The following is a 23,619-nucleotide window of genomic DNA, read 5'->3' on the forward strand; positions in this document are numbered from 1 at the left end:
GAATAATTAAGGTAGCTTAAAGAATTAAAGTTTGACAATTCCACTAGTTAAACGTGTTTACTTTTTACTGAATCCAATAATCGATTAAATGTTCAAGCTCATGAATTTAAAGCAGACCAAAGTCCTTAAAGCACCAGCAATAATATTTCTTTTACTTATACAGTACTCGTAAAAACTAAATCAAGATATTTAATTGTTAACCTATTCTTTTGATTTATTTACAGATCTAAAGCGTTTGTCATAATCCCAAATATTATTAATTGAAGTGAAAATCAATAAAATGGTTACATTTGTATGATTTTGATTTGTCAATTATCATTTTTTTATACCACTACACTGCGTATTCTAAAAGAAAATCAGTCATCATAGTGTGAAGATTTTGGTACAAAGTTATGGGATGATTTATGCTGTGCCTTTCACCCATCCACCCTAGTTTCAAAATGTGATTTGTCATTCAATAATGGCCGGTAGTGATTACACAACTGTACACATAAATTAAGGAGGCCAGAGAGACCAGGTGCATCAGTATAGAAAAACTACAGTTGGGTTCAGTATCCCTGGGCAAGGAAACAAAAAAGGAATCAATCAGGGTTCCCACTCTTGACTGCTATCTAATAATTCCTGATGGAATATGTGCATGTGTAGATGTCAGCCAAGGGCAGGACATGGCTTAACTACGATGTTCCCTGTGGTAAAATAGCTTGCTGACACTCATTGAATTGACTCAGATATCAGAAGTGACCTTTTGGTTAACTGCAAGAAAGATGCTGGCATCAATGGACAGTATACCCCAGCATGAGATAGTGCTACAACCGGTGAAGGGACAAATGAGGCAAAAGACTGAGATACACAAGGAACATAAACCTAAGGTGCAATGTGATCCCATCCATTTTTTTTTCTCACCAAGACTCTCACTCCTCTCCTTTCCTAAAATTGTTGCTTGCTTGCTAGATATGATTCCATGGGTACTAGTTACCCTCTGATACTACATCCATCTGTAAGCCTTAACAGCAAGTGTTGGCAAGATTTCTACTGTGGAGGCACCATAGCCAAAGCCATCCTGTCCTCCCCTCACATCTATTCATATGCACATCTAGCAAGGGTCACTTGATTTTTTAATTTATTCATTCATGTGATGTGGGTGTCGCTGGCTAGGCCAGCATTTATTGACCACCCCTAATTGCTCTTGAGAAGGTGGTGGTGAGCTGCCTTCTTGATCTGCTGCAGTCCTTGGGTCGTGGGTACACCAACAATGCTGTTAGGAAGGGAGTTCCAGGATTTTGACCCAGCGACAGTGAAGGAACAGCAATATAGATCCAAGTCAGGATGGTGTGTGGCTTGGAGGGGAACTTGCTGGTGGTGGTCTTCCCATGCATCTGATGCCCTTGTCCTTCTAGGTGGTAGAGGTCGTGGGTTTGGAAGGTGCTGTCAAAGGAGTCTTGGTGAGTTGCTGCAGTTCATCTTGTAGATGGTACACACTGCTTAGTTATCCGGAACAGTAATGTTTTGGTTGATTTTCCCCAACCAAGGGTATTTAGACCAATTGTATTACCCCTACCACTGACCCAGTTGAGATTCGATAGCACAGCCAAGACCAGGGATCAAAACTGGAAAGTTCTGGGTCTCAAAAATGCAATGATTTATTGGATAAACTTATTGAGCTCTGATCCTATGAAGCTTGTTTCTAACAATTAGAAATGCAGCCATCTTTTGTTCGCATTCAGGCAACGGGCATCATGCAAACTTTCACATGTTCCAAAAACATATTCAGTCACAATAGTCTGTGCTCTATGTGGATGCTGCTTTCAAAAATCTCTGAAGAATAAATATGTGAAAGAGATAATTGATTTTTAGTGCAGAGTATTATTTAATGACAAATCAATCAGGAGAAACAGCAGTTAATATGAGCTACACTTTTTATTATTGTGTTTCAACTCTGCTCTTAAAAATTAATAACAGTGAAGCGCTGAAAGACAAGTTGTTATTTTAATATGTTTTTTAAGAGTTGCTGTGATATTGGGCAGATCTGCAGGGACCACACTAAAAGTGATTAATTAGTCTATAGGAAACTCATGTTCAAATCCTATTCTCACTGGACAAGATTTGTATCCTCATAAGGCTTCTGTGGAAGGTAGAAGAGTAGTTAAGGGGTAGAGAGTGTGGGGGTGGGGGTTGATAATGCTGGCAGCAACTCCCTTCATGGATGACCCAAGTGCAGGAACTAAAGGAACAGTACAATTATATAGATAGTTGCCAATGAATTAGTACACTGTTTTCTGCTGTCTGAAGAAAACACAACTCAACATAAGTGCAGGTGATGTTTGAACTGGCCGGGATTTCATGGGGCCCCATGAGGCGGGGTTGGATGTGGGGGTGGGGGGCACGGAGTATCGTGGCGGAGGGTGGGGGTGGCGGAGGGCTCGTCGCCAAGCAATCTTCCCAGGGGCGGGATAGGCCAACGATGGCCTTCCTGCCCAGAGGCCAGTTGAGGCCCTTAAGTGACCTACTACCGCCAATTAAGGGCCTCTTCCCGCTGCTCCTGGGATATTAACAGCGGGGGTGGCTGCTGGCACACGGGGAGGTCAACTTGTAACATGAGGTGCCCTCCCTGCAGATTTGGGGGTGGGGTGGGGGGGGTGGTGGTGAGGTGATGTGGTCGCTCTTCTGTGGCCCACAGAGGACCCCAGCCCGGAACCATTTCAACCCCCCCCCCGCTCCGGAGCCCCCTCCCCTGGACTGCATGACCACTCCCTCACCCACTCACACCAGGAACTTCCAGACTGGCCCCAATGACCCCGCCTCGCCTCCCTCTGGTCAGGGTTCCAGTGCTGGGCCTGGTTCTAAGGCCTCTGCAATACCTGCAGTGGCCACTGCTCCTGGTGGTGCTGTCGATACTGCTGAGCTGCCAGCCCTCTGATTGGCCAGGAGCTCATGGAGGCAGGATCCCCGATACTAAAGGGACGGGGATCCCGGTTCATGAAACTTTGATGGAAAAAGACCAGAGGATCACTCCAGTTGAGCAGGAAACTTTACAGCCCAGTGCTGGGTGTCCTGCCTCCTACACAAAATCCAGCCCATAGGGTGGAAAGAAACAAAGGGAAATTACATAATATTATCTTAAGACAGTCGTTGAAATTAGGCGAGGGAAAAAAAAATCAACCAACACTAAAATTGGGTGAAAAGCTTATGGATATATATAACATGAATCTGTTCAGTGGTTACTCATGGTTCTACATATTATCAACATGAATCATTTACTTTCTCTTTGATCTTAACAATAGGGTCTAAAAGTACCTTCAATGATTTCTCAAAATTATCAAATTTTAAAATATTGATATAATTTCCAGGATATTTCATAAGTATCTCCACCCCACTATTATTGATGTGTTTAAAATCTTCAGGCATTAATTTATTGAATGTTTTGGCTATGTTTCTATGGTGTACACCATACTTACTGTCTTCTGAGGTAATCATCTGTGCCCAGGCACTAATGGTACTGCCATGTCCATTGGAAATTACCAGTCTGAACTCGTAGGCTGTATATGGATGCAGACCTGTTGCTAAATAGCTATAGGCTGTAGTTGGATTGGGCAACAAGCTGTAATGAATAGACATATTAATAAAACATTTATCTATTCCATACACTCCAGAAAACTTGCACATATTTGCAACAGTGATCTGCTTTTTTCAAAGTGGCTATTAAATAAATATTTTATAGATGGTATTTATTTGCACAAATAGTGAAATTAATAATACCATCTAAAAATGGTCTCACACCATCTGCCTAAATTTGGTTGATCGACTTCAAACTTAAATTGCACTATGCAGTGTGTATCAATGAAGAGCAGAAAGCATTACTAAATGATATAATCTGTATAATTGGTTTGTTATACCAGATATAATACACATAATTTTAAATTAAAAAGTCAATAACAGGTTCATCAAACGTAGGTCACTATATTATCAAATTTTCAATTGTTAAACAGAATGTACCATTTTTTATTTATATTTCACAATTGTATGATTTTTAATCAAAATAAATATTTGGATTTTCATCAGGCCAATTAGGCCATCATTTACCCAGAAGTTACCATGACTGTCACTGTCCCATATCCAACCTCCTCGACCTCAGTTCACAAAGAAACTCTATTTGCCCCAGATGCAGTTCATAAAGGCACTACCAGATACAATTTCCTACCCTTTCACTGAGACGAGCTTCCTCCTCCAACATTCCAAGTACCTGTACTCCTTCTTTCATTGCCATCCATTTCCTCCTTTCATTTTTTTTTTAAATCATTCTTTGGGACATTGGTATCACTGACAGGGCCTGAATGCATTGCCTGTCTCCAGTTTCCTTTCAGAAGATAGAAGTGAGCTGCCTTCTTGAACTGCTACATTCCACGTGGTGAAGTAACCCACAATACTGTTCAGTAGGTGTTGTATATTCAGAGTAAAACTACAGGAGGTCTTTACTAGGAGCAACCTGATCCAATGGCAATGAAGGAATGGTAATATACATTTAAGTTAGAATGATGTGTGACTTGGAGAGGATCTTGCAGGTGTTGCAGCTCCCATACACTTGCTGCCTTTGACCTAGGTGGTGGAACTCATGGATTTGGAACAAGCTGCTGAAGAAGCCTTATTGATTTGCTGCAGTGCATCCTGTAGACGGAGTACACGGCAGCCACGGTACACCAGTAGTGGAGAGAGTGAATGTTTAAACTAGTGGTTGTAGTGCCAATCAAGTGGGCTGATCTGTCCTGGATGGTGTCGAGCTTCTTAAGTGTTACTGCAGCTGCACCCATCCAGGCACATGGAGAGTATTTAATCTTTCAACGTCATCCATTTCCTATTTCACTGCCATGGATTTCCCTGTTTGCCCCATTTCATTGCCTTCCATTTCCTATTTTCATTGCTGTCCATGTCCCCATTTGCTCCTTTCATTGCCAACTATTCTCATGACTACCATCCAGCTTTACCTTCAGTGATATTCATTATCTGCTGGTCAGTCAGTCTGGCTAAATCCTGCTCCTCAACCATTAGATCAGGTCTTCCTCTCCTTTCAGCACCATTGCTAATGTCATTGGCAGAGAAGGCAACCTCTTTATACTGTAAGGGGAAATCCTGTTTTTATAAGAGTTCCCATTTACAGTACTCAAAGGCCAGGATAAGCACTGGTTAATGCAGACAATTAACATGAATGTTAAGGTGAAGCCTTTGCTTCATTTGTGGACCTAGGTCACAACAGTTCTGGGAGATAGAGATTGATTATCCACAGACATCAGTCTCCACAAGGATGAAATACCCACTGGATCTGGTGCTGATCTGCATTTCCATTGTCAAACAATCTGGAAATACTGCAAGAGACTGACAAGGACAGCCCACTCTCTTCTGTCTCCTATTGTCTTCTTACATCCTAAGATATAGGCCAACTTCAAAAGAACATAGACAAGTTGGTGGAATGGGCTGACAAGTGGCAGCTGAAGTTCAATTTGGAGAAATGTGAAGTGATTCATTTTGGTAGAAAGAACATGGAAAGACAATATAACATAAAGAGTACAACTCTAAAGGTTGTGCAAGGGTAGAGTGGCCTGGGGGTATATGTGCATTAGTCATTGAAGGTGCCAGGACCGGTTTACAGAGCGATTAATAAATCATACAGTATCCTGGGCTTTATTAACAGAGGCATAGCGTAAAAGAGCAAGGAGGTTATGTTGAACTTGTATAAGACACTAGCTCGGCCTCAGCTGGTGTATTGTGTCCAGTTCTGGGCATCGCACTTTAGGAAAGATGTGAAGGCATTAGAGAGAGTACAGAAAAGCTACACGAGAATGGTTCTAGGGTTGAGGAATTTCATTATGAAGATAGATTGGAGAAGTTGGGACTGTTTTCCTTAAAGAAAAGAAGGTTGAGAGGAGATTTGATAGAGGTATTCAAAATCATGAGGGGTCTGGACTGAGTGGATGAAGAGAAACTGTTCCCACTTGTGAAAGGATCAAGAACGAGAGGGCACAGATTTAAAGTGATTGGTAAAGGAAGCAAAAGCGACATGAGGAAAAACTTCTTCATGCAGCGAGTAGTTAGGATCTGGAATGCACCACTTGAGACTGTGGTGGAGGCAGGTTCAATCGAGGCATACAGGGTTATGGAGAGAAGGCAGAGGAATGGCATTAGGTGAATTGCTCATTCTGAGAGCTGGTGCAGACATGATGGGCTGAATGGCCTCCTTCTGCACTATAACAATTGTGTGATTCTGTGATTATGGGAGGGGAGGAAATTTTCCCAGCCAAAGGGAGGAGGGTTTTCATGTATGTGGGAAGTTAAATCCTCTAAAATTAATGTCGGGTCGGGATCCCAATGTCATTCTGCCCTCTTCTGGTTTCGCCAGGATGTGTTCTGAGGCCAGCAGAGAAGCCCCTTGGATCTGTTGGGAAACCAAGTAAGGCAATTAAAAGCTACTTTAACCCTGTATTCTGATGTGCTCTGCCAGGGAAAGTCTATTTTTTTTATTTGTTTTGGGGATATGACCATCGTTGGCAATGCCAGCATTTATTGCCCATCCCTAATTTCCCTTGAACACAGTGACTTGCTAGGCCATTTCAGAGGACATTCAAGAGTCAACCACATTGCTGTGGATCAGGTGTCACATGTAGGCCAGACCAGGTAAGGATGGCAGATTTCCCACCCTGATGGGAAACCAGATGGGTTTTTACGATAATCCAGCGGTTTCATGATTATTATTAATTAGACGAGCATTTTATTCCAGATTTATTAATTAAGTGAATTTAAATTTCTCCAGCTGCCATGGTGGAATTTAAACTCATGTCTCTGGAAAATTAGTCCGGGCTTCTGGATTCGTAGTCCAGTACCATTATCACTATGCTCCCGTCCTGTCAGCAACTTGCCAGGGTCATTGAGGTGAGTGCACAATGGGAAAATAAGAACATAAAAAAAAGAACAGGCATAGACTGTGGTCCTTTGAGCCTGCTACATCATTCAACACAATTATGGCTGATATGCCTCAACTCCACTTTCCTGCCCGCTCCCCATATCCCTTGATTCCCTCAGAGAACAAAGATCTATCTCAGCCTTAAATATACTCAATGATGGAGTGTCCACAACCCTCTGGAGTAGAGAATTCCAAAGATTTACAATGCACTGAGTGAAGAAATTTCTCCTCATCTTAGTCCCAAATGATCACCCCCCCTTATCCTCAGACTGTGTCCAAGTGTTCTAGATTCCCCAGCCAGGAGAAACAACTTCTATGTCTACCCTTTCAAGTCCTTTCAGAATCTTGTATGTTTTAATGAGATCACCTCTCCTTCTAAACTCTAGAGAGTATAGTTCCAATTTACACAGCCTTTCATCATGGAACAACCCACTCATCCCAGGAAACAATTTAGTGAACCTTTGCTGTACAGCCTCCAATGCAAGTATATCCTTCCTTAGATATGGAGACCAAAACTGCACACAGTACTCCAGGTGTGGTCTCAACAAAACCCTACACAATTGTATCAAGACTTCCTTATTCTTGCACTCCAGTCCCCTTGCCATAAAGGCCAACATGCTATTTGCTTTTCTAATTGCTTGTTGTACCTGCATCTAACTTCGTATTCCTTGTATGAGTACACCCAAGTTTCTCTGAACACCAACATTTAGACATTTCACACCTTGTAAAAATATTCTGCTTTTCTCTTCTTACTACCAAAGTGAATAACCTCCCACTTCCCTACATTCTACTCTATCTGGCACCTTATAGCCCATTCACTTTACCTAGCTATCTCTCTTTGCAACCTCTTTGTGTCTTCTTCAAAGCTTACATTCCCAACTAACTTTTGTATCATCAGCAAAACTTGGAAAAATTACTCTTGGTCTCTTCATCTAAGTCATTAATATAAATTGTAAATAGCTGAGGTCCCAGCACTGATCTTTGTGGCACTCCACTAGTTACAGCCTGCCAATGTGAAAATGCCCTGTTTATCCCTACATTCTGCTTCCTGTCCATTAACCAATCCTCCATCCATGCTAACATATTACCCCAACTCCATGAGCCCTTATCTTGTGGCACCTTTTGTGTGGCACCTTAATGAATGCCTTTTGGAAATCCAAGTATGCTACATTAACTGACTCCCCTTTATCTACCCTACTAGTTATATCCTCAAAAAAACTCTAATAAATTTGTGAAACATGATTTCCTTTTCATAAAACCATGTTGACTCTGTCTGATCATACCATGATTTTCTAAGTGAATTGTTATGAATTCCTTCGTAATACATTCCAGCATTTTCCTATTCACTGATGTCAGGCTAACTGGCCTGTAGTTTCCTGTTTTCTTGCCCCTTTCTTTCTTGAATAGTGGTGTCACATTTGCCAACTTCCAATCCACTGGGACCATTCTAGAATCTAGGGAATTTTGGAAAATCATAACCAGTGCATCCACTGTCTCTGCAGCTACCTCTTTTAGAATCAGAGGATGTAGAGCTTCTTCAGTGAAACTGACAGGCTTAGGAAGCCTTTGATCAACGAAAGTGAAGAGCTCCAGTCATGGGCAGGTCAGGCTGCTGATCAAAACACTTCTTCCCTGGGAGAGTGCTATCACTGCTTGACAGTTGATTGTGAACTTCTTTGAAGGCTTTTCACCTGTCTAGCCCTTCATTCACCTTCACCTGCACTTCCCTGCTCCTAGCCTTTACCACAGCAGAAGCAACACCACGGCCAACAGTACCTGCAGTAGCAGGAGAAACACCGGCTGCATTCTCAGCTGCATGCTCCTCCAAAGGCCAGAGGAGATGGACACCGAGATCCAGCTGGAAGGAGGTGACCCCGCAAAGTACGGTCTAAGAGCAGAGGATTAGTGCTATCAACATGTCTAAGCACCAGTGCCTCAGGAGGCTTAGGTTGTCACGGCAGGTCACTGCTGACATCTGCAACCTCCTCAAACAAGATCTCCTTCCCGGTGGAGCAGGTGGGAAGGCATTGCCAGAGCCTGATAAGGTGCGTGTTACTGGAGGGCCGCCTGCCACCTCTCCCTCCACGGGCTCTGCCTCTCATCAAGTTGAGTGCTTTCATCTCCTGCAAGGAGAGAAAGCAGAGTTTTCTTTGTGTTTGTGTGCAGAGGAGGGAAGGACAACATTTTTGGAGGGTGACTATGAGGTATGGTTGCGACAGGGCAATAGGATGAGGATGAAGGTGTTTGTTGGCTGTTCAGATAGGAATGTGAGGTGCCCACAGACCGAGGAATGGTTGGAGCTACAAGGTATGTTGTCCTGAGGAGAATGCTGGGCAAGTTAGAATGTGGGGCTTGGCACCTGAAAGTTTTATGCCATCCTGAGGTCCTGGATCCTCGGTGCGTTGTCTCCAGCTGGAGGGACCATACTTATGCTGTTGATTTCCTCGTCACTTCCATCCATGGCTGTATGGTTGGAGAGGCTGTTCTTTCCCTCCCTTCCTTGGGAGAGCTCACCTCACCACACCCCTCAGATCCTGCAGCAGGACCTCCTGGGTAAGAGTGAGAGGCCCAGAAGTAGCCTTCCTATGTCTTGTCTCCATTCCTGTGGTTGCTGCATCTTCAAAAATCCAGGTATGGTGACCCCTTGTAGCTCATGCCGTGGTCTATTTAATCCTTTGACAGAAAGGATGCATCATCCCGCCTGCCCTCCCTGATTGGTGAAGGAAACAGAGGTAGGATGCTCATGTTGTGGTTCTGGACAAGGGCCTTGGTGAAGCCCGTTCCAGCTGTAATTGGGTTCCCGACCTGCAAATGGTCCCCCTGTTCCAGGAGGGACCGAGTGCAGAAGATTCCACCCATGCTATTTATATTCACCTCATAAAGATAAAAACACTGACTGACTCCTGTATAGAATTGGAACCCAGCATTTTCAGGTCCCAAACCTGGCACTCGGCTACCTTACCTAATTGGCTTTCCCCAATAACTTTGAGCTCAGAATCCTAATAGATATTTAGAGCAACTGAATTTTGAATAGTTCAAAAAGAATTATAATTTAAAGTCAAAATTGATCTGAATGTTCATCTTTACATCTCTACTATTTAATAAGTTACATGATGAGCACGTCATATTCAAAGTAATTGATTGTAATACTATTTAAAATTCAGCAAGTCCAGCCTGGGAACAACCAGGAGACAAGTAGGAAGATGCCATTATCATCACCAATCATGTCAGGAACAAATACATTATGGATGTATTTCTCCAACAAACACTTATAAATCAGGAGAAATGAAAGTGAATCGTTTAAATTTATAACTTTTTAAGTAGGGTTAAGTTTCCCATTAAATTCAACTTTCTGTTTTGACATTAGTATGCAACTAAAAATACATCAAATACAATAAATTAATGGCAACTAATTTAATCTCTTTAGTAAGAAATGAAACAAATCTCATTATAAGGTAAACCAATAAAAAATTGTAATTTCAGTTATAGACAAAGAATAATCAGCTAAAATATATCTTCGCACTACATACTCTGAAATATCACCAGCGGAATGTAGGAGCCTTTTCTGAAGCTGGTAGCTGGGCAAGCCTGGAGCATTGTTACGAGCTGGTGCAGACCAGGCAACCTGAAGACTGGTCGGAGTGGCAGATGAGAGCCTTGGAGGCAGTACACCATCTGGAGCTGTCGAAAAGCATGGAAGAATTAGAGCAGAGAAAACTGCAGAGAACATATGCTGAATGGATTCAAAACACTCCTCAAACCAAAAAAAAAATTCCTGGGGATCACCAGCAATGCTACTCTGTCAGAAATATCCTTAAGACCTTCACTGCTAAATTGCTTGTATGCAAATTTCATAATGTACTGCTAAAATGGTGATTAGATTAGATTAAAAAAGCAGGAAAATTCTTTGCATCTTCAAGATAGCACTTCACTATACAAGGCTTTTTTTGATCAAAATAAACATTTTATTTGTAAACCCTGCATTTAAAGGTATTTGATATTGTTATACTTTATGCATTCTGATAAAATAAGTTTTACTTATTTATATGAAATATCACCACTAACAAATTAAGCCATGCATAAACTTATACACTTTTGAACCGAAGTGTGAAGAAGCAGCTCTTTTAGTCATCTTATGTTTTATCTGGAGTATTCTGATATTTCTTTTTGGCTAATTGGAATGCTTACTCACACTGTCTGAAGATAAAGCTAGATAGATCCCTCACAACTGGGGAGATGAAGACACCAGTGTGTCATGCACTGAGATGCATTGGGTAGCCTCAGCACTGCAGAGGCTCCTACTTTGCTAGGCTAGCCTTCATCATCTCTTTTTGTGTCTCACACAGGAATAGAAGTCCAACACAGGGTACCCTCCCCGCTCCCCCCCAGCCACTGTGGGCCAGAGGAACAAGAAGCCACTGAAGAAGCACCATCACACCTTACGAGCACACCATTTACAAGCACAGATATACTCACCTTGGTGGGTCCGCGTGCGTGTTTAGATAGGGTGGCACAGGGTGATTATTAAGGCACGAGTGAGCATGAGGAGATGCCAGCCTCTCAAGATGCCCCCATGGGCACCTTCATGACAAGGACCAGAACATGCATCTCAGCCGCAAGCTGAGACGAGTGAGCAGGCTGCCTCCACCTCCTCCAAGGCAAGGAGAGCAGGGTGTAGGAGTGGCCAAGCACGGAGGCCACTGCATCGCACGGAGCAGTAAGTGGGTCACTGGGGTGTGTTCGTACTGTCTCTGTCTACGTTTTCCTCCCTTTGCCCTGTATGAAAGATGACACTGTAAGCACAAGTCTGGTCCTCCTTATATTGCTGCCATGACAGGAAAAGTGGTATGCAGTGGTGAAGGAGGTAATGGGATCCTTCACGGCAAGGACAAAGCTCTTGGGCAGCTCTTTTATTGGCGGGAAGTGACCAGATGTTTCAGGCAGTGTTTTGCATAACTCTGTTAGCACAGGTATCTCAGACTCACTTCCATGCCATGCCTCTCATCCTGGGTCAGAGTGACTCAGGTGAAACACTCCTGGATCAGATGATCCCTGACATTCATAGAATCCTGATGAGCCCTTTGCACCCCGGGTCGTGCCCAGTCATCTCTTGGTGCAGCCGGGGCACCTCTCTGTTCAGCATCATCTCCCTCCACCTCCTGCTCCTGCTTATTCCCCCCACTGAGCTGTCTGCTTCCAGGGACTCACTATCCTCAAGGTCGACACCTCTCTGGAGTGCCATGTTATGGAGAACACAGCAGACCACCACAATGAACGACACCCTTGCAGGAGGGTTTTGCAGGGTGCCATCCGACTGGTCCAGGCACCAAAGTTGCATCTTTAGAAGCCTGATTACCTGCTCAGTGTTGTCCTAGTGAGCAGATGGAATTGTTTGTATCACGGCAGTGCATCTGTCTGAGGATCTCATCGAGAAGTGAGTAACCCATCTCTTCAAGGGATATCTCTTGTCCCCTAGGATCCATCCAAAGACCTTGGGGGTTGGAGTAAAGATCTGCAGCAGCGTGGACTGCTGGATGACTATGGAGTTATGGCTGCAGCCAGGAAAGCATACGCACACTTGGAGAAAGCTCCTGATGTGATCACAGACACATTGAATGTTTGGGAGTGGAAACCCTTCCTGCTGATGAATCTGATTGGGTGGGCACTGGGTGCCTTGATGATGCCCTCGGGAAATTCAGCAATGGTGCTGAAACCCTTTGCCCTCTGTGCCTGAGAGGCCATGTCTTTCGTGAAGTGAATGTACTGTCTAGCCCTGGCAAATAGGGCATCAGTGGCACGCAAGGTGCAGTGTTGTGCAGTCACTTGCGAGATGCCACTGAGGTCCACAGCTGATTGTTGGATGGAGTCAAAAGCAAAGAAGTTCAAGGCCACAGTGACTTTGACAGACACTGGCAGGGCATGGTGACCAGTGATGAGATCACAGATGTCTGCGACCATCTGCCTGGAGAGTCTCAGTCTCCTGTGGCACTGGGTCTTGGGCATCTCCCGGTATTTCTGTCTTCGGCGGTAAATCTTGTATTGAGGATATGGCCTCTGTTGCCTTCCTGCCCCTCTTTCCTCTCCTGTGCCCTCCTCCTTTTTGGGGTTTTGCCCTTCCTGTGGAGTTTATTGCTACTCAACGCCACTGGACCCAAAATCGGAGAGTCATGCCCCCATTGCCAGCTGCAGCCTTCCTTGTAGACAGGTGGCCGTCCTATTGTCCTTGGCAGCCTTGCCTCCTGCTCTTCTGCCCCCATGATGCCAGGATGGTGAACTCTTGCACTATCCGAGTGCTTACTGCCCATTCTCCCCACCACCTGCGCCATGCTCAGGGCAGCTCCTTCCCAAAGGCCAAGACTCCTCTGTGCCCCTGACCCTTTTATGGGGCCGAGGTGATTCCCTGGGCTGGCCAGGACTGGCTCCCTTCAGCTGGTCAGCCCCACACAATGCGTGCAACCCTGTGCCCTGATGGAAATTTCAACACTTCCCTTTAACAAGCTCATAATGAGCTCTTTAACAACTTTAATTGGCCTCAATCAGGAGGCGACGGAATCGCTGTCCTGCTCTCCCCCCAGCCTGGTAAACATTGCTGGTGCTGGAAACAGTACTGCTAAAGCAACATGCCGGCTGTGCCTGTATTTTCGGGCCCCGTCCGCCTCCATTCAGCGAGGTGCGAAAATTCAACCCTTCGAGTTTGCTACATTAAGTTTATCAATGTAATAGCATTTTTCAATTCCAACTGAGAAAAGTGCTACTACTGACATTTAAACATGAGCATCCCTTGTCTCGTCAATGCAATGCCACAAGCCTCCACTATAAAGCAATTTACCATTATTATTTATCTGATCTTTTGCAAATTTTCTTTAATCTGTACCCACTGGTTACTAACCCACCAGCCCTGTAAAACAGTTTCTCCTTATTTATTCTATCAAAACCCCTCATAATTTCAAGTTATTATAACTCCCCTTAATGTTTTCTGCTCTATGGAGAACAATCCCAGTTTCTCTAGTCTTTTCACATACGTGAAATCCCTTATCCCTGATATCATTATGCAAATCTCCTCTGCACCCTATCCAAGGCTTTGATATCCTTCCTAAGGTGTGGTGCCAGATTGGACATAATATTCTAACTGAGGACTTACTAATGATTTGTGAAGATTGAGTGGAACTTCCTTGCTTGTGCAGTCTATGTCTTTATTTATAAAGCCCAGGATTCCATATGCTTTATTAATAGCTTTATCAACTTGTACTACAACCTTCAAAGATTTGTGTATGTGAACCCCAGGTCTCTGTTCTTGTACCCCTTTAAAATTATATCATTTAGTTTATAATGCCTCTCCTCATCCTTCCTCCCAAAATACATCACTTCATGCTTCTCTGCTTTAAATCTGATCAGCCCATTTCACCAGTCTGCCTATGTTCTTTTCTTTCTCCTTTATTTTTTGTTTTCCTAATTTCTTTTTATCCTTCATCTTCTTTCTTCTATTAACCATGATAGGTAACAATTTCTGCATTGTGCTACACCAAAGTTTACTTTTAGACCTATTTTTAATGGTAGTACTAAAGAGGGACATGTTCCATCTCGTTGATGAATCAAGAGGCCATTTATTTTTTTAAACATTTTTATCTTTCCTGTGGGAAAAGCACTGTATTTTATTGTGCCACGCAGTTATGATTACAGTTAGACACAGCACTATAACTCTGAGGTTTGCATAGCAACCAGTGGAAATAGTGACCTTTTTTGTTTTTGTCACCATTTAAGTAGCTCTATATCCCATGTAATAAATACTTGTTATGACAGGCTTTGCATGATTGGTCAGTTTTTCAGTATCCATGCAAGATAATTTTTTATATAAGAATACTCCCACATGAAAAGACTTGCAGCCATATTTGTAGCTGGTCATTATTCACTTGCAAACAAGCAAGTGAATCATACTTTTTAAAAATTCATTCACAGGATTGTAAACGCAAGGCCATCATTTATTGCCCATCCCTAATTGCCTTTTGAGAAGGTGCTGGTGAGCCACCTTCTTGAATACAATTGAATGGTTTGCTAGGCCACTTCAGACAGCAGTTAAGAATCAACCACATTGCTGTGGGAATGTCACTAGACTTGTAGTCCAGAGGCCCAGGCTAGTGCTCTGGGGACATGGGTTCAAGTTCCACCACGGCAGATGGTGAAATTTGAATTCAATTAATAAATCTGGAATTTAAAAACTAGTCTAATGGTAACCATGAAATCATTGTTGATTGTTGTAAAAACCCATCTGGTTCACTACTGTCCTTTAGGAAAGGAAATCTGCCATCCTTACCTGGTCTGGTCTACATGTGACTCCAGATGCACAGCAATGTGATTGACTCTGAAATGGCCTAGCGAGACACTCAGTTCAAGGGCAATTAGGGATGGGCAATAAATGCTGGCCTAGCCAGCGACGCCTACATCCCATGAACAAAAAAAAAAGACCGGGTAAGGTCGATAGATTTACTTCCATAAAGGACAATAGTGAACCAGATGAGTTTTTACAACAGTTCAGTAGTTTCATGGTCACCGTTACTGATACTCGCTTTTTATTCCAGATTTAGTTAATTAATTAAAATTAATTCCTCAGCTGTTATGGTGGAATTTGAACTCATGTTTCCAGATTATTTGTCCATGAACATAACCACTATGCTACCCTACCCAATGTACTTAATGAATAACCAAAAAGGGAGCACTGGTATAATAATGCCTCATGAAGATATTGCTATGTTTAAGTTCTATTTGTGTAATTGTAATTTACATTAAAAGAAGCATGCTCAATTTCCTAATATACTGTAAAACTCATTGGCCATACAATTTGATCAGGCCCGAAAACAGGCGTAGGGATCACACTGCATAATTAATCCACCCCCATTTGCTTCCAATGCAGGCAGCACGCAAACCTCATGCTGCCTGTTCATTTACATATTTGCAGTGTGCAGTAATCACTAAACTTTCTGTTGAGTAGCTGCACTCCTGAGCAGGAGGTGCAAGTGTGTGAGAGGCTAACATGAGGTCAAGCTAGCCTGTACTACTTAAAGCCAGCCTGCACCTCTTAAAGGGGAGGTGGATTTTTCAGTAAATTCTGGAAGTCATTCTAGCATGAGTGTTCCCTGAGAAAGTGACAAGAATGGCATAGCATGCAGAGAGCAGGCTCTTTTAAGGTTCTCTGACACAGCACTAGAAGCCTCTGTGCAGGAGGTGGATAGGAGCAGAGAGATCCTCTATCCACAGGGGACCAGGCGGCCCTCCAGACAGACATGGCAAATACAATGAGGATAGATAGCCATCATGGTCATTGCCAGCAATCTGACCCTGAGGACCTGGATGCAGTGCCGCAAGAAGTTCAATGACGTCACGTGAGTCAGCAAGGTCAGTGAATGCATGTTCAAATGTCATATTCTTACAACTGAACCACTAGCCTCACACACTGCTCAAAGCACCCCCCCCCCCCAGTTACTTACCAACAATCTCTATCAACCATGACTCATACTTCACATTCAAAACTTTACCTCACACCCATATCTCACAGCTTCCATGCATTGCCAGCTATTCTACCAGGGCAGGTGCATCACTCAAACACATGGCACCACTTGCACTGAAACACTTCCCTCTCTCGTGCAGGACAAGGTGGCGCACAACCGCAGGCAGGAGTGTACCACTGCAGGCAGGAGCACACAACCGGTGGGGCACAGGTGCGGCTGCATGTCGTCACCCTATAGAGGAGATGGTGCTTACCATTATTGGACTGGCCATAGCTGAGGCTGTGGACAACACAGGGGCTGAAAATACTGAAGATGACAGTATGCTCATAGCTAATCCTCCATCTCATATCCCATTCCCTCTTATCCCACAATCTCTTTGATATCCAAGCTGCAGATGGTGTAAATATCCACCTCCTGGTTTCTCACCCTCCCCTCATGTAACCCTACCTTTGTACCTTTCTCCATTCAAACACTAAAGAACTCGCACCCAGCCAGGCAGTAGTACAGGAGCAAATGTGGAAGAGGAAGAAGAAATTGATGATGAAATACCATCACTTGCTCTCACACTTGCAGCCACTAACTCAGATACTGATACTGTGGGCTGAATTTTATCAGCCCTGGGATGGGAGGGGAGAGGGACCCATAAAAGAGTGAGGGAAGGCAGCGGGAGTGGGGTGGCGGGGGGGGGGGTGGTGGCGGTAGAGTGCCCGTCACCTTCTGAATGCCATTCAATTTTGTAAGGGCCACTTAAGGGACTCTTGCTGCCGCTGCTGGTATTTTTCCAGCGGCTGGTGGGAGCCCCGCCATGTGGTGAGACAGCCAAATAAAACCAGGTGGTCTCCCTGCTGGCTGTGGGAGGGAGAGACTCTTGCTTGGGTAATCAGTGGCCCACAGAGGGCCCCCAGTGGCAAAGACCATCCCTTTTCCAATAGCCCCTCCCCTCAATAATCATTTCCCCCCTCACCCCGGCCTTCCCTTGCTATCGCCTGTCAGCCAGCCCAGATTGCTGATGCTGAGGTGATGGGCTCCAAAGCTGAATCTTCGAGGACCAGAACTTTGTAGGGTCATCCTGCAAGATCATCTTCAGTCTCTCAAACTGAAAGTCAGCAGGCTTCTACAAGCCATTGTGCAGCCACTGGGGTAGCACTGTGTAGAAGCAGTAGGACAGGCAAAGACACATGGAAAACAGGTACTAAGGGAAAGCAGAAGGGTGTTTATTTGACTTTTGTATGGAATATTAGTTGGTTTGATTGAAAAAGTAGGTTTGGAATGTTTGTTTTGTCGTGAGTTTTATTTCAACAGTGTGGCCAAGAGGACATTATGATGGTCAGTAACAGAGGGAAGGTGTGGGACTGTTGGTGTATGGGAATTGGGCTGCATTCACTGGAACTGAATTCATTGCTGTCAGAAGATCTAATCACGGAAGCCCAGGCGAAAGTGGGCTGTGTTGGTTGCCTCCTCCTCTTCTTTCTCCTGCTCCACTACCTCCTTCTCGTCAACTGCTCGCCATATACCTGTGGTAAGGGCTGTGTTCATGATGGTGAGGTTGAGCAGGATGGATCAGACCATGGCGAATCACGAGACCAACTGTGGAGAGTCCTGAAGGGCTCCTCCAAAGCGGTCTGGGCAGTGGAAGCATAGCTTAAGCACCGCAATGGTCGATGACATTTCATGTGGCAGCATGATTCTCATTATATGAATGCTGCTCACGTGTGCATGGGTTGCGCACCGGAGTCAAGTGCCAGTTGGTAAGTGGATAGCCCTTGTTGCCCAATAGCCACTCTCTGGTATCTCATAGTGGCTCAAATATTGATGGTACAGCAGGCTGGCACAGAACAAAGGCATCATGGCTGCTGTCAGGATACCAGGCTTGACTTATATAATGCTCAGTATATGGCTGTGCACATTGAAGGCATGCAATAGATTTCTAAATTCACATGCTCACCTGCAAAGCAACATTCATGTAGTCAATGGCACTCTGCACCATTGGGAAGACTGCTATCTTGGCAAAGCCATGTGCTTACTCTACCTGCTTCTCTCTGGAAAAACAGAATACAATGTATTCCCCTCTCTTTGCATATAGAGTGACCTCCCTTTTACATCAGTGGGACAGTGAACTGTGAGATGTTGGGAGGTCATCATCTCCAGCCTGGAAGAAGCCTGTTGCGAAAACGTTGAAGGCTACCATCACTTTTACAGCTACTGGCAATGCTGTCCTTACCCTGCTCTGTGGCTGCAGGTCTGCCTGTAACAGATAGCAGATTTCAGTGAACATTTCAAACTTAACGAGGAAAACAGTGTGTGCATCATCTCAGTTCCACTTAGGAGATGTTCACTGAAATCTGCCACCTGTTACAGGCAGACCTGCAGCCACAGAGCAGGGCGAGAATAGCATATGAGGAAGTTGGCCAGCCAGACTTGAAAGCTTTTGACAAGAAAATTGATGTAAAACAAAAGGGTAATATAAAATTAATTTTTAAAATTCTTGTGTATTTTCTGCACCCAATATAAATGGAAAATATACTGAGGAAACGGTAGAAAGTCCAGTTTCATTCCACTTATGCATAAGACCTCTATAGTTGAAACATGACATCCACTGCAACATTTGTCCTTGGTAATCCTTGGAAGGTTGTGCACATGAATTAGATAGCCATGAGCAAATTTTTAAAATGCTTGGAAAAAATAACTCACTTGGCAAAACAAGCAAAAAAACAAAAAAAATCATTACAAAAGTATGTTATTAGAAAAATAATAACCAAGTGTGTTGAGATTACTTTTATAAACTTCTAATTGTTATTTAGTGTGGTCTGTAACAATGTAGATAGAAACCCAGCAATTACCATTTGTGATATGAGCTCAGTTCTAGGACATTCTTCAGTCGACAATTTTAACAGAAGTTATAACCTGTTCCTGTAAATTGGTTAACATTTTACTTATTTTTCTTCTACATAAACGTAGAAGATTTGGTATCTTTTCCCTAGCTTGTTATATATCCAAGTTTCGAACAATTGTTATATATTGCCCAACCATTCTTTCCCTGCTATTTAATAAAATAAAACTTTACTAAGGAAAGATACAGAAGAAAAAGAGGGAGGAGGGTATCTTTACTAATTAAAGACACAATCACAGCCATAAAAAGAAAAGCATTTTTATTGATGGTGGTGCTCAAACAGGTTCTGACTAGATAGAATTAAAAACTATTAAGGAATCTGCTACTATATTGTGAAGACGTTATAAAATAGATTTCCTGACTTTTCGTCTGTCGCCGGTGCTTCTTAGAAATTTGCAGGCACCGAGTCTATGATTTTCTAATATGCGCTAATTACAGAAAAGGGCTTTGATAATTTACCCTAAAAAGCACCAAATAGTGAAAATAAATTGGTGTTGAGATTTGTAGGAAATTTAGAGAGTGTTGCAGTGGTAATAGAGTTGATGTTATGCTGGATTTTGACTATCCGAAAGTAGACTGGCGTAAAAAAATGTTTGTTGTCAAAATAGGGATAGGTTCTTAGAATGCAACCTTACTCAGTATGTTTCAAGTCCAATAAGGAAGGACATGGGGGCTAGATCTAATGGGTAGTGAAGCAGGAAACGTAGGTGTCCTTAAGAAATAGTGACCGTGAACTAGTGTGATTCACATTGAAAACAGGCAAAGAAAGTGGAGTCCATGATAAAGGGGTTGAAATTTGAAATTAACTAACTTCAGTGCGATTAAAATGGATTTAACACTTGGAAAAAATTTGCGAATGAAACAGCAGACCAATAATTGTAGGAGATATTTAAATACAAGATGGACAAGATACAGATTAAATACATATCAAAAAGTGTAAAGGAAAGGGTTATCTTCAAGGATTCCATGAATTAATAGAGAGGCTCGCTCAAAAGTGAAATTTAAAAAGTGGCATATTATATATAAGGAAATTATGAGAATTGTAAAAATTATTTAAAGAAAGCCAAAGGAAATTAGTAAGCCCAAGAGAAAGTATGAAAGAAGATTGATGGCCAACATAAATGGAAACATTCAAGACTTTTATAGATATCTTCTTCTTCTTCTTCTTTGACCTCCTTGTCTCGGGAGACAATGGGTAAGCGCCTGGAGGTGGTCAATGGTTTGTGAAGCAGTGCCTGGAGTGGCTATAAAGGCCAATTCCAGAGTTACAGACTGTTCCACAGGCGCTGCAGATAAAATTGGTTGTTGGGGCTGTTACACAGTTGGCTCTCCCCTTGCGCTTCTGTCTTTGTTTCTGCCAACTGCTAAGTCTCTTCGACTCGCCACTCTTTAGCCCCACCTATATATAAGACATATAATAAGTAAAATGAAGTGAAGGTAAAGAGAGGACTTAGACATGAAGGAAGACTTATTGTACTTGAAGTGTCGGAATGGTAGAAATGCTTAATAAGTATTTTACATCAGTTTTTAGAGAGGAAGGTGAAAGTAGGAGTACCTGAAGATGCTGTGGAAGAATGATTACTACACTTAAGTATCCAAAAGAGTACTATCAAAAATGAAAATTAGGCTGAAAGCAGAAGGTTACCAGTCTCAGAAGGTATGCATCCCAGAACAGTAAAGGTGTTTTGGATAAAGACAGTGGAAACACTAACTATAATTTTCCAAAAATGATCAAAAATGGGATTTATGTCAAAGGAGTAAAGAGTGGCATCTGTCACACCCTTTTTCAAGAAAAGGGAAGGGGATAACACAAGAAATTGTAACCAAATTAGTCTGATCTTCATTATGCGTACAATTCATTGTATTGGAGGCTGTTCATAACAATCAGTATAGATCTGTAAGGAACAGGTCATGTTTGATTAATTAAGTAATTTTTTTGCTGAAATCATGGAGACTATAATGAGAGAAATGCTATCTACGTGTTTTTTCAAAAATTAGGGGTAGGGGACAAAAAGCAAATAAAAAAAGTGTAAATGTATGTTTTTTACATTGGCAGAGGTGACTTGTGGTGTGGTCACTGGATTGCTACCATAGCCTCTTTTCCATTTATATAAATAATTTATATGTAGGTAGAAGAAGAGAGATATTGAAGTTTGCTGAGTGTACCAAAACTTAAGTGTTCGCAAACTGTGAATGGAAGAATCTAAGCAATTTCAGGAGGGAAAAAATACAGGTTTAGTGGAGTGGTAGAAATGAGGAACATTTTGGGAAATAGAACTATAAAAGGCACTCTATATTAAACAGGAAGACTTTGAACAAAGCAGAGCGACAGTGAGATCTATGGGAATAGGTATGTATGGGTAGATTTTATGTATTCACACTTCTGGCACACACATTTGTAAAATTTACGACAAATCTTTAAAAGTGACGGAGTAGGTAGAAAAGATCATAAATGTACAGTAGATGATTATATAATTAATCAGTGTGCTTTATAATGCTATCTATTGTTAAGTAACATTATTCGTCTCTTCACTCACAAACTATGATCTGTATGGTATATCTTTTTTGTACATGATTTTGTACATTAAAGCCAATAAACAGATCATTGCAAGTGGGATAATTTTTAACCTCTCAGGTATGCTACTCTGTAAAGGCAGAGTAGAGAAGAGAGTACAGTTTATGGCTTATAGAGAACAAAAGTTGAAAGAGAGGGCAGTACAAAAACCAATGTGCAACATCTCCTTTCTGTGAATTCCCCAATGTGCTGCCTCTTCTGCTGTGAGTCCCTGACATGTCTCTCATCCCACATGTTTCCAATCTACTGCTGAATCTTTCTCGATATATTGCTGAGCCTTCCTGAGGCATAATGTGCTGTTTTACTCTCCCTGAGCCACCTCCAAGTCCGCAGTAACCTGCAGTTTCCCTGGGCCCCAGATGTGCTGCTGACTCCTCACCAACTCTATGATGCACTGTCTCTCCTCCTCCAAATCCATAGTGTGCTCTCCTCCAAACATTGGATTCTATATACTCAAGGCTAACACTCCAGTGCAGTACTGAGGGAGTACTGCACTGTCAGAGGTGTCGCCTGTTGGATGAGACGTTATACTGAGGCCCCATCTGCCTGTCCCGGTGGATGTAAAAGATCCCATGGCACTATTTTGAAGAAGAGCAGGGGAGTTAGCCCCGGTGTCCTGACCAATATTTATCTATCGATCAACATCACAAAAACAGATAATATAGTTATTATCACATTGCTATGTGCGAATCGGCTGCTGCGTTTCCTACATTACAACAGTGACTACACTTCAAAAATACTTTATTGGCTGTAAAACGCTTTGAGACATCTGGTGGGCATAAATGCAAGTCTTTCTTTTTTATTGCATTAGCTGAATAGTCACTCTGAGCAGGAGACACGGGTCTCTTCTGAGTCCACTGTCTCTTTTAGGTTAAAATGAAGACTTTTTTTTAAGCAATTAATACAGAGGAGTTCTTATGTACAGGAAAGCAGTGTTCAAATCCTCTATATATCACCAGGAGATCTTTTTAAAGTAAATACAAAGTATTTGGAGAAAAGCTATCATCTAAATCAATATATAGTGCTACCTCTGTGATGTCCTCCAATCCCTGATATCACTGATTGATGGCCTGATGTCAGGGCAAAGATCAGTATGCTGGGCCAGAGAAGGATGTAGCCAGATGAAAGATCAGAGAGCTGTGAGAGAACGAAGATAGAAATCAAAGAGTGTGGGGGTGGGGGGGGTGGGGGTGGCGTGCAGGGAAATGTCAAAGATTTGAAACAGAAAAAGGCAGAGCTGAAAGAAGAGATCAGAGAGCTGGGAGAGAATGAGATACAGTTAGGACAGAGATTGGACTGTTAGTATAGACTGAAATAACAGACAACAATAAAATAATAAATAATGATAACGCAGAAAATATTCCAAGGCACTTTATGGGTGGGTAGGGAGAGGGTGGTGGCTGAAATGGGGAAAAATATAGAGTTAAGAGTAATAACGGAAAGGATGTCAAGTCATGGTGAAGCAATTAGGAATCATGACCAAAATCTTGATCGAAATGATAGGTTTAAGAATATTTTTAAACGTGGAGAAAAGAGGGAGAGCTGAAAGTAGTTGGTTCAATCGGTGTTAATTACTGTTGCAGCTAGCTAGTGACTCATCAGAGGTTCTATAAAAGCAGTCAGGTTTTCAAACCGCATGGAGTAAGGGGCGCACAGAGAGGAGACTTTGCCTGAGTGAGGCATAGTCAGAGTGTGAAGATAC

At 42.7% G+C, this 23,619-nt stretch overlaps 1 protein-coding gene across 1 annotated transcript in view; it reads right to left on the reverse strand.

Moving 5' to 3' along the window:
* The window catches only part of ush2a (Usher syndrome 2A (autosomal recessive, mild)), a 1,262,450-nt gene that overhangs the window by 441,853 nt on the left and 796,978 nt on the right, over positions 1-23,619 (reverse strand). The window contains exons 40-41 of the mRNA XM_068045693.1: positions 10,480-10,630; positions 3,456-3,598 (exon numbers count right to left, since the gene is read on the reverse strand). Coding sequence (XP_067901794.1) covers positions 3,456-3,598; positions 10,480-10,630 — 294 coding nt within the window. The remainder of the gene's footprint in view (positions 1-3,455; positions 3,599-10,479; positions 10,631-23,619) is intronic.

This window comes from Heterodontus francisci, chromosome 13 (assembly GCF_036365525.1).
Source record: "Heterodontus francisci isolate sHetFra1 chromosome 13, sHetFra1.hap1, whole genome shotgun sequence".
In the NCBI taxonomy this organism is placed as follows: Eukaryota; Metazoa; Chordata; class Chondrichthyes; order Heterodontiformes; family Heterodontidae; genus Heterodontus; species Heterodontus francisci.